Raw genomic sequence first — 12,486 nt, 5'->3', positions numbered from 1 at the left:
TTACTTTCTCATGTTCTTTTTTCTTAATTTTATTTCTCGTTTTTGCTCTACCGAATCTTATTGTTTATTTTACATTGATAGTGGTTACTGCATTGTTGGGTTGGGAGCTTGCAGGAATGGCATTTCACTGTGCTTCTGCATTCGACATTAAAACTTCAAACTATCACTCACAATTTACGTAGAAATAGATGCCATTAAACAAGGACATATTTTGGAGAACTGCAGCATTTCATTGCCTAAACTCTAACATAAACGATAATAATAAAATGGTAAGATTTTGAACTTTGTAAGGTCTGTGCCTTCTGCTCATTTCCAGAAAAACAGTTATACAAATAGAGTTATGATTAACCAACCACCCTAATATCACCAGGTTATGTCACGGTATGAGTAGAACATTGTAGCATGTGTATCAGTTACAAATTTTACACTTAAGTGAAGAAAATGATTTCCTTATAGTTTTGGACCTTGTCTCTGTGTGAATCTTAAATGCTCTGGGCCCTGCATTTGTCAAATGATTTAAAGTGGAAGTGACAGCATTTTAGCAACATTCCATCTTATTAGAATCTGTTTATATACACCCCCAGGAAGAATATGACTCTTTTATTTGTATTTTTTTGTCAAGCGTACACTATAAATTTGTCATGACTCTCCTGTGAGGATTTGAAGATCAGGTTACAATGGATCATCGTCTACCAGATCCTTTTCACCCGCAGAGGGGAGGAGGGATTGATGTGGGGTGTTTTGTGACACCTCACGCCCGGTCGTAAATTGTATGCAGCAGAGGACTCTTTCTGGTCTTTAGTAGTGGTGATTGGAATGTCTCTTTGTTACAGAGACATTTTGCCGCCCCAAAAACTCTAACGTCCAAAAGTGAAAACTGGGACAATATTTCTAGCATCCGGATGTGGGGAATGATGAGAGATGGTCTATGGAAAAGTAATGTTGATTTTGTGATGTCATTAAAAATGGTATAACATGTTTATAATGAAAATATTGTAACTTGAACAGCATACATAAACGATAATATATGTCAGGTTTTTATCCTTTATGTTGTGTAGGAAATTTCAAAGATGATGAGAATAGTTATCTTAAGATAGAAAACTAAAAACTAAAAACACATTCCTAACGAGATCATAGTTTTGATGATACTTTGCCCAGTAAGTAGCCATGCCCGAGGGAGCTCAGATAGCGTGTTAGTGTAACAGTTTAACTTTACGTCCGTCCCCTCGCCCATACCCGGGCGCGAACCAGGGACCCTCTGCACACATCAACAACAGTCACCCACGAAGCTTCGTTACCCATCGCTCCACAAAAGCGGGAACCACTACTTCAACTCAAGGTCTCAAAGCGAGTGACGTAACCGATTGAAACGCTATTAGCGCGCACCACCGCTAACTAGCTAGCCATTTCACATCCGTTACACTCACCCCCCTTTCGACCTCCTCCTTTTCCGCAGCAACCAGTGATCCGGGTCAACAGCATCAATGTAACAGTTTAACTTTACATCCGTCCCCTCGCCCCGACCCGGGCGCGAACCAGGGACCCTCTGCACACATCAACAACAGTCACCCACGAAGCATCGTTACCCATCGCTCCACAAAAGCCGCGGCCCTTGCAGAGCAAGGGGAACCACTACTTCAACTCAAGGTCTCAAAGCGAGTGACGTAACTGATTGAAACGCTATTAGCGTGCACCACCGCTAACTAGCTAGCCATTTCACATCCGTTACATTAGCATGATGGAAACACCCCTTTTTACCAGAGTGTATAAAGGATGAGTTGAGAATGAACATATCAGACCAGAAGTACTCAAGCTGCAGCTTAGGTCTCGATTGGTTACGACCCTGAAAATCAACACGAGGTGAGGACGACAAAGTAGCCTCTCTAACAATCGATGTTACGGCTGAGTAGCTGTTCTAAGTACAGTATCTAAGAAAGTACTTTTAAGTAGGACCATCCTGTTACTCTCTTCAAATTATTGTTGACTACACTGCTCTCATCACCCCACTGGGGATCATCGACATGGCTGATTAGATGTCTTCAGAGGACCACTCTTCCAGAATGGGTGAAAGTAAACATCATCCTGTTAGTTCTTCTTAAGACTACAGGACAAGGCATTGAAGCCATGGACAACTAAGAAGAAGGACATTGTGACCTCGTGTGGACAATCAGAGCCTTACACTTAAATTGAGAGAATGCCCAACTCGTAAATACATGAATTATTTCTTTACCCCAAACAAGCGGTGGTTCGGGCCAAAGTATTAGGATTACTGTGAGCGTAGTTACAAGTGTATAAGTGTTGTCTCCCTTTTCCCCTCTACTCCTCCCTCTTTTGATAATTAAGCAGTCATGTTGTCGTTAGTGCACTAGGGACCTGTTTCCATTGTATTACGTTTCTAATCAATAACCTATACCGTGTGTGTGTGTATCCTGTGTTATCATTTAGTTAGTTAGTAAATAAACAATTAAATCCATTTGTGTGGTACAGAATTATCAATGAAGTTGGGGTTTGTGCAGATGCAGATGCAAGGGGTATATGCAGGCCATGGAAGAACTGGGACATTTCCAGCTTCCAGGAATTGTGGGACCGTGCGACCGTGCATTATGATGCTGAAAAATGAGGTGATGGCGGCGGATGAAAGGCACGACAATGGGCCTCAGGGTCTCTTCACGGTATCTCTGTGCATTCAAATTGCAATCGATAAAATGCAATTGTGTTCGTTGTCTGTAGCTTATGCCTGCCCATACCATAACCCCACCGCCACCACGGGGCACTCTGTTCACAACGTTGACATCAGCTAACCGCTCGCCCACACAACGCCATAATGTATGTCATACTGCCATCTGCCCAGCACAGTTGAAACCAGGAATCCTCCATGAAGCAAACTACAGTCAGATCAAGATCCTGGTGAGGACGACGAGCAAGCAGATGAGCTTCCCTGAGATGATTTCTGACAGTTTGTCGAGAAATTCTTCAGTTGTGCAAACCCACAGTTTCATCAGCTGTCCCATTGGCTGGTCTCAGACGATCCTGCAGGTGAAAAAGCCGGATGTGGAGGACATGGGCTGGTGTGGTTACACGTCATCTGCAGTTGTGAGGCAGGTTGGACATACAGCCAAATTCTTTAAAATGACTTTGGCGGTGGCTTATGGTAGAGAAATTAACATTCAATTCTCTGGCAACAACTCTGGCATTCCTGCGGTCAGCATGCCAATTGCACGCTCCCTCAAAACTTGATACATCTGTGGCATTGTGTTGTGTGACAACTGCACATTTTAGTGGCCTTTTATTGTCCACAGCACAAGGTGCACCTGTGTAGTGATCATGCTGTTTAATCAGCTTCTTGATATGTCACAACTGTCAGGTGGATGGATTATCTTGGCAAGGGAAAAATGCTCACTTACAGCGATGTAAACAAATTTGTGAACAAAATTTGAGAGAAATAAGCTTTTTGTGCATATGGAACATTTCTGGGATCTTTTATTTCAGCTCATGGAACATGGGACCAACACTTTACCTGTTGCGTTTATATTTTTGTTCAGTATAATTAAAATGCTATCAGTTCCATAATGCTCCTGTGTTGTCTCAATTATGTTACCAGTTAGATTCAGTTCCCCTTCATTTTTTAGAAGAAGCAGGAAGGCAATATCTCAACCAAATCAATCACATAAACATGAGATCATATAAATGTGATCTTGGTTGTAGTTTATAATGTGGTGTCATTTACATTTACAATTTTGTCATTTAGCAGATGCTCTTATCCAAAGTGACTTACAGTTAATGCAATCATCTTAAGATAGCTAGGCGAGACAACCTTACATCTCAGTCATAGTAAGTACATTTTTCCTCAGTAAAGTAGCTAACAGCAAAGTCAGTGCTGGAGGGAAAAAAGTAAAGTGTGAGTGTTAGTTCACAAAGGGCATATATATTTATATATTTTTTGACGGGGCAGGGGTGAGGAGGGGTTGGGACTCGGCTGTCCTAACTTCAGGGGGAAATTGGTTCCACTGGTTCCATTGGGGTGCCAGGACAGAGAAGAGCTTTTTACTTGGATGAGCGGGATCTGCTCTCCCATAACGGTGGGAGGGCCAAGAGACCAGAGGTGGCAGAATGGAGTACTTGGGTTGGGGTGTAGGGTTTGAGCATAGCCTGGAGTTAGGGAGGGGCAGAGATTCCGTTTAGATTTGACTTGATGTTTCATCCAAAAGCAAGGAGGGACCACATTGGACCATTTTGATCTGGACTACATGTTTTTTTAAACCTGTTGACTATTTTCTCACTAAATGATCTGTAGATGTTGAAGTGTAATGGTGATAATGTGACTTCTCCATATTTTCTGCAGCATACTTTTCGCAGACGTCAAAGGATTCACGAACCTCTCGACGACGCTATCGGCACAAGAGCTGGTGCGGATGTTGAACGAGCTCTTTGCACGCTTCGACCGTCTAGCCCACGTGAGTTTACTTTATGCTTATGCTAATTTCATTTTCAAACGTGACTTTATGACGGAAAGAACTGACATTTAGGAAAGAAATCGATGAGCAAGGAGACATGAATAATCACGCTTTGTTCTAGAATTTGCTAAGATACCACAGTAGAATGCAAAGGCGGTAATACTCTCGGGTCCCAATTTATATTGATAGCATGAATGAATGACAGCCTTGCAGGTATGGTGCTATGCAATTATAGAAATATGTTTTGCACTTCTGGCTAAGGTTTCATTTTCAAACCCCAGAGCTGTCATTCATGATACAAATACAGTGTAGAAGGCTGAATTTAAATGGAACATGCAATGCTTTCAAAGGGTAATACCCGTAATTAAATCCAATGACTGGATTGAAAAACAGGTCAGATAGAGTGCAGCTGAATGGACATGCGTAATGTTTATGTGAATGTCTTTGTCATTTTAACGTAATTCAGGGAATGAATTCAGAGTTGAGACAATATCCTTGTGCATGACGCACGTAGCCTGCTTGGCCTATAATGTCTCTTTATTATAATGTCAAAGCTGTTGTCCAGACATTTCTGGTGCAAGACAAAACAACTTTCTCGTTGCCGTGAACAAATGCATGCCTGAGTACACTGTACACTCGTGTACGATTCCATGATAATTCAAGCATTCTCATGGAGCAAGAGGTATTGATCAAATCAAGATCATTCTGAGTTTCCCATGGTTTCCAGTCTAACTCCATTCTCACTCTCACTCTCTTCTAGGAGCACCATTGTCTGAGGATTAAGATTTTAGGAGACTGCTACTACTGTGTGTCCGGTCTTCCTGAACCCCGACAGGACCACGCTCATTGCTGTGTAGAGATGGGCCTCAGCATGATTAAGACAATCAGGTAAAAAAAAATCCCCACTTTTAGGCCTTGCTACACTTGTTGCCGTTGATGTTATTAGTTTCCGGTTGTCAGTGGAAGATTTGTGCAAAGGTTCGAGTAACCTATAGGTTTTTTCAGTTTAATGTGTGGCAAGTATTGTGTTCTAGCACGCTGGGTTGATGTTTCTAGTTGTCTCGAAGCTGTTTGGAGCTTCCTCCTTTTTTGGATCTGTAACATAATGGTTCCTGATACACCGTAGGCTTGTGTGCTATAAAAAAAAAACTTGATAATACTGTAATAATCTGAAGCAACTATCATCAGACAAAAAATAATCACTAGAAACAGAGGTCCTCCCAAGAAGAAATATTGGATACTGTTAAGACATTCACACTGAGAAAAACACCAGGAATGGATGGCTTTACCATAGAATTCTATTCAACATTTTGGGTCAAAGTACAAAAATAATAATAAACGTCACTCAATTCAGTACTTCCTAGTTCCATGTATCAAACTGTTATTTCAGATATTATTAAAACCAGGGAAATCTGGAGAGTCCCCTGCTGATTATAGACCCATAAGTTTAATAAATTGTGACAATAAAATAATAACAAAGATTATAAGCAATAGAATGGCAAAAGTCTTACCAGACTTGATACGTATCAATAAAACAGGGTTTCAGTTTAATACAATATGCCAAAAAAAAATAGATATAGTATTATCAATGTCTGTTGATGCTGAAAATGCTTTCCACCGTCTTGAATGGCCTTGTCTATTCAAAACTTTGGAAGCTTTCAACTTTCCAGCTGAAATAAAAAATGGCATAAAAATATTGTGTAAATGTTCTAAAGCAGAAATATGCACAAATAATACATTATCTGATGAAATTGCTTTAGAAAGGCACTGGCAAATGAACAGTTTGTAGAAAGACAGGACCCAAATGTAACAGGTATCAGTATTAAAAAAATGTACATACATTTTTGCATAATTAAAGTGGCTGGAGTTGAGTCAGTATGTTGGCAGCAGCCACTCAATGTTAGTTGTGGCTGGTTAACAGTCTGATGGCCTTGAGATAGAAGCTGTTTTTCAGTCTCTCGGTCCCTGCTTTGATGCACCTGTACTGACCTCGCCTTCTGGATGATAGCGTTGTGAACAGGCAGTGGCTCGGGTGGTTGTTGTCCTTGATGATCTTTATGGCCTTCCTGTCACATCGGGTGGTGTAGGTGTCCTGGAGGGCAGGTAGTTTGCCCCCGGTGATGCGTTGTGCAGACCTCACTACACTCTGGAGAGCCTTACGGTTGTGGGCGGAGCAGTTGCCGTACCAGGCGGTGATACAGCCCGACAGGATACTCTCAATTGTGCATCTGTAAAAGTTTGTGAGTGCTTTTGGTGACAAGCCGAATTTCTTCAGCCACCTGAGGTTGAAGAGGCACTTCTGCGCCTTCTTCACCACGCTGTCTGTGTGGGTGGACCAATTCAGTTTGTCCGTGATGCGTACGCCGAGGAACTTACTACCCTCTCCACTACTGTCCCGTCGATGTGGATAGGGGGGTGCTCCCTCTGCTGTTTCCTGAAGTGTATGATCATCTCCTTTGTTTTGTTGACATTGAGTGTGAGGTTATTTTCCTGACACCACACTCCGAGGGCCCTCACCTCCTCCCTGTAGGCCATCTCGTAGTTGTTGGTAATCAAGTCTACCACTGTAGTGTTGTCTGCAAACTTGATGATTGAGTTGGAGGCGTGCATGGCCACGCAGTCGTGGGTGAACAGGGAGTACAGGAGAGGGCTCAGAACGCACCCTTGTGGGACCCCAGTGTTGAGGATCAGCTGGGTGGAGATGTTGTTACCTACCCTCACCACTTGGGGGCGGCCCGTCAGGAAGTCCAGTACCCAGTTGCACAGGGCGGGGTCGAGACCCAGGGTCTCGAGCTTGATGACAAGTTTCGAGGGTACTATGGTGTTAAATGCTGAGCTGTAGTCGATGAACAGCATTCTCACATAGGTATTCCTCTTGTCCAGATGGGTTAGGGCAGTGTGTAGTGTGTTTGCGATGTCGTGATCACGTTGAGGGAGAGGTTGTTGTCCTAGCACCACACTGCCAGATCTCTGACCTCCTCCCAATAGGCTATCTCGTCGTTGTCGGTGATCGGCCTACCACTGTTGTGTCATCTGCAATCTTAATGATGGTGTTGGATTTGTGCCTGGCCATGCAGTCATGAGTGAACAGGGAGTACAGTAGGGGACTGAGCACGCACGCCTGAGGGGCCCCCTTGTTGAGGATCAGCGTGGGGGATGTGTTGTTACCTACCCTTACCACCTGGGGGCAGCCCGTCAGGAAGTCCAGGATCCAGTTGCAGAGGGAGGTGTTTAGTCCCAGGATCCTTAGCTTAATGATCAACTTTGAGGGCACTATGGTGTTGAACGCTGAGCTGTAGTCAATGAATAGCATTATCATATAGATGTTCCTTTTGTCCAGGTGGGAGAGGGCAGTGTGGAGTGCAATAGAGATTGCCTCATCTGTGGATCTGTTTGGGAGGTATAAAATTGGAGTGGGTCTAGGTTTTCTATGATGATGGTGGTGATGTGAGCCATGACCAGCCTTTCAAAGTACTTCATGGCTACAGACGTGAGTGCTACGGGTCGGTAGTCATTTAGGCAGGTTACCTTAGTGTTCTTGGGCACAGGGTGGTCTGCTTGAAACATGTTGGTATTACAAACTCCGACAAGTTGAAAATGTCAGTGAAGACACTTGCCAGTTGGTCAGCGCATGCTCGGAGTACACGTCCTGGTAATCCGTTGACCTGTTTAAAGGTCTTACTCACATCGGCTGCGGAGAGTGTGATCACACAGTCTTCCCGGAACAGCTGATGCTCTCATGCATGTTTCAGTGTTACTTGCCTCGAAGTGAGCATAGAAGTAATTTAGCTCGTCTAGTAGGCTTGTGTCACTGGACAGCTCTTGGCTGTGCTTCCCTTTGTAGCCTGTAATAGTTTGCAAGCCCTGCCACATCCGACGAGTGTCAGAGCCGGTGTTGTACGATTCGATCTCAGTCCTGTATTAACGCTTTGCCTGTTTGATGGTTCGTCGGAGGGCATAGCAGGATTTATTATAAGTATCCGGGTTAATGTCCCGCTCCTTGAAATCGGCAACTCAAATCAAATCTGTTTATAAATCCCTCCTTACATCAGCTGATGTCACAAAGTGCTGTACAGAAACCCAGCCTAAAACCCCAAACAGCAAGCAATGCAGATGTAGAAGCACGGTGGCTAGGAAAAACTCCCTAGAAAGGCCAGAACCTAGGAAGAAACCTAGAGAGGAACCAGGCTATGAGGGGTGGCCAGTCCTCTTCTGGCTGTGCCGGGTGGAGATTATAACAGAACATGGCCAAGATATTCATAGATGACCAGCAGGGTCAAATAATAATAATCAGTGGTTGTCGAGGGTGCAACAGGTCAGCACCTTAGGAGTAAATGTCAGTTGGCTTTTCATAGCCGATCATTCAGAGTATCTCTACCGCTCCTGCTGTCTCTAGAGAGTTGAAAACAGCAGGTCTGGGACAGGTAGCAGGGTTCCATAGCCGCAGGCAGAACAGTTGAAACTGGAGCAGCAACAAGGCCAGGTGGACTGAGGACAGCAAGGAGTCATCAGGCCAGGTAGTCCTGAGGTATGGTCCTAGGGCTCAGGTCCTCCGAGAGAGAGAAAGAAAGAAAGAAAGAAAGAAAGAAAGAAAGAAAGAAAGAAAGAAAGAAAGAGAGAAAGAGAGGCTACTCTACCCTTAAGCTCAGTGCGGATGTTGCCTGTAATCCATGGCTTCTGGTTGGGGTATGTACTTACAGTCACTGTGGGGACGATGTCATCGATGCACTTATTGATGAAGCCAGTGACTATTGTGGTGTACTCCTAAATGCCAGCGGGAGTATCCCGGAACATATTCCAGTGTGTGCTGGCAAAACAGTCCTGTAGCTTAGCATCTGCTTCATCTGACCACTTTTTTATTGACCGAGTCACTGGTGCTTCCTGCTTGTAAGCAGGAATCAGGAGAATAGGATTATGATCAGATTTGCCGAATGGAGGGGGAGGGAGAGCTATGTAAGTGTCTCTGTGTGTGGAGTAAAGGTGGTCTAGAGTTTTTTTCCCCTCTGGTTGCACATTTAACATGCTGGTAGAAATTAGATAAGAGGCTGCTGTTCTCTCCTGCCGGTACGGGGTATAACACGCCAGCTGTATGTTATTCATGTTGTCGTTCAGCCACGACTCGGTGAAACATAAGATGTTTCAGTTTTGAATGTCCCGTTGGTAGGATATACATGCTTTTAGGTCGTCCATTTTATTTTCCAGCGATTGTACGTTGGCCAATAGTACCGATGGCAAAGGCAGATTAGCCACTCGTCGCCTGATCCTTACAAGGCACCCCGATCTCCTTCTGCGAAACCTCTGTCTCCTTCTCCTGGTAATGACGGGGATGAGGGCCTGTTCGGGTGTCTGGAGTAAATCCCTCTCGTCCAACTCATTAAAGAACAATTCCCAATGGGCTGGACGATTCTCTTCTCATCACTCATCTTGAAAAAAATGTATACTAAAAACGTGGAAATCAATTCATCTGCCATCATTTATACAAAGATAAAATTGAATGATTTATTATTTAAATGTTGAAATTGCATGGGCGACCGAGAAAAACGAATTGTTCCAATTTAAGGCCAAGTGGCAAACAATAATGCAGGCACTAAGGATGGGGGTGTGAGCGTGTGGATCTGGGCAGATGAGAAGTAGTCGTTGTTTGTGTACATCTGTAAATTGTTGTTTGTATTTGGAATGAAAAATAGGAAATAATAATGAAAAAATATATAATACTGAGTCTTACAATGATTGTCACATAGTGGTAGTAGTATTTTCAAAGGCTTTTACAAATTTTTTGTTGACTATGCGTATTTAATGGATAACGATGGCCACTATGTACTTTTAAGGCTAAAGATAGTTTTTCTGGTAAATAGGCACTTTGTTTGTCCTCTTGTTTGATATTGTCCTGCCAGAGCATATGTGAAAAGAGATAGTGTTTGAAACGAGAGAGAGAGAGAGAGGAAAGAAAGAAATGGAGAGAGAGATATGCACGTGTGTGTACAGTATGTGTCCGCGTGTCCGTGTGTGTGTGTCCGTGTGTGCGTTTAAGAGTAAGCTAAGCTACTAAAGTGATGTAGTAGACCATTAGAATGAATCAGCCAACCGTCCTTTTAGAGAATGGAGCGCAAACAAGAAGCAGGGTGCTCGCTAAGAGCCTCTTGGCTGATGGCCCCTTTACTGCAGCATCAGTGCCACTGTGGTGACATTGCATCCCAATTGGCTCCCTATTCCCCACATTGGGCTCTGGTCAAAAGTAGTGCACTATGAGCCCTGGTCAAAAGACGTACACTATATAGGGAATAGGGGTGCCATTTGGGACGCAGTCCAAGCCTTTTCAAACTCTCTCAGCAGCCACAGCTACAACAATTTCATCAGTGTCTATGGCAGGGTGAACTTCAAAACCTATTGATTTTATGCACCTCGGCTGAATATCATTGAGCGCCTGTCAGCTCACATTCATCATAGTTATTATAAGGCATGAAATAGGATGAAATGAGACTTGCCAAATTGTAATTGTATGGAAATGGGTTTGGAAATATATTGTTATTTTTCACCCTGTGGTGGAAACTGTACATTTTAGTAATGCATTAATGTACAATTATATGGCGTATGAAATTATAAACAAAGACACTAGAAGGTGAGATAATGCTGGACAAATCGATTATTGTTGACTTCATTCAGTTTTATCACCGTATACAACATAAAATGGGACTATTTCCTGGTGAATTTTGGAACACAATAAATTATCTTATTTTTCCATTGATCATTTTAAATGATGTAGTTTCAGTCACAGTCATTTTGCCAAATCAAATGGTTTGCTAAATACGGGAAAAATAAGGTTTAGTTTCTTATATTTACCCACAACACAATTCAAAATATCAGAGATAAATAGTTTGCAGTTTTTACTTTGTTAGCTTATATTTATGATTTCATATTTTCAGTAAAGTGTGTTGTGACTGTTTAAATGCACTTGAAATCAATTGTGATTCGATTATATAGGATAATATTGTCTTTATAGTCTACTGGAAAAGATACAGTACAGAAGGTACAGAAGGTACACAACAGTACAGAAGGTACACCAATAAATAGATACCATATTGTTTATTTGTACCCCCTCTAGATATGTAAGATCACGCACAAAGCATGACATCGACATGCGAATCGGGATTCATTCGGGATCGGTCCTGTGTGGGGTGCTGGGACTGAGAAAGTGGCAGTTTGACGTGTGGTCGTGGGACGTGGACATCGCCAATAAGCTGGAGTCAGGGGGGATCCCTGGGTGAGTTAACTATGAAAGTATTATATTCAATTTGCATTTCAAATTGAATTTCGACCTATAAACTTCCATAGACATCTGCTATTCCATGACCACAGATGACTTTCCCTCTATAATTCCATATGATACGTTATTGTCTTTTTACATGGAAATTCCTTTTGTGACATCAGCCTCCAAATACACAAACACAACACATATATTAGATGCAGTACGAAAAACTGGAAAGTTAGTACACAAGTCACACTTTTACATTTTCACGTATTCAAAGTCTCTGTGGCCTATTGTCGGACGATGTATTAGGTTCTATGCATCATAGAATGTGTGTGTGTGTGTGGGGGGGGGGGGGGGGGGTTCAGGTCTCAAAAGTGGTCTAATGTCAGTATGAGTCCAAAGTATAATTTTTTGCCAAGTTATTTCATGGTAAATACCAGGTGACCTTTTTCTGTGAATACTCTATACAGTGCATCCCTGTTGGCCGGCCTCGAGGGAATACCCTGCAGTGTGCGATTATCCCAACCTCTGAGAAAGTCCATCAGCAAATGAGCGTCCTACAGTGGGGATGAAATCCATGTGCCAAATCACCCTTTAGAAAGACTTTTACCGTGATTGGTTTACAAACAAAGGGACATTGGATGTGATTGGCTTTGGGTGGATGTTTTTTTGCTGTTGATCAAATCTACAATTTAAAGGGGAAGTCAAGCCGAGGGTTATATTGTGACATTTTGCTCCTCGCCAAGGAAATGTGATGCGGCTATCCTTATTGTTGTTGAATCG

General features: G+C 42.9%; 1 protein-coding gene across 1 annotated transcript in view; it reads left to right on the top strand.

Annotated features, from left to right (window-relative positions):
* adcy8 (adenylate cyclase 8 (brain)) overlaps nt 1-12,486 on the top strand; it is a 194,489-nt gene that overhangs the window by 101,670 nt on the left and 80,333 nt on the right. The window contains exons 4-6 of the mRNA XM_039004483.1: nt 4,343-4,454; nt 5,215-5,342; nt 11,557-11,715. Of these exons, the coding sequence (XP_038860411.1) occupies nt 4,343-4,454; nt 5,215-5,342; nt 11,557-11,715 (399 nt within the window). The remainder of the gene's footprint in view (nt 1-4,342; nt 4,455-5,214; nt 5,343-11,556; nt 11,716-12,486) is intronic.

The sequence above is a fragment of the Salvelinus namaycush genome, chromosome 11 (assembly GCF_016432855.1).
Source record: "Salvelinus namaycush isolate Seneca chromosome 11, SaNama_1.0, whole genome shotgun sequence".
Classification (NCBI taxonomy): domain Eukaryota; kingdom Metazoa; phylum Chordata; class Actinopteri; order Salmoniformes; family Salmonidae; genus Salvelinus; species Salvelinus namaycush.
Note: the sequence above shows the minus strand (reverse complement) of the source record. Positions and strands in the feature narration are given on the sequence as shown.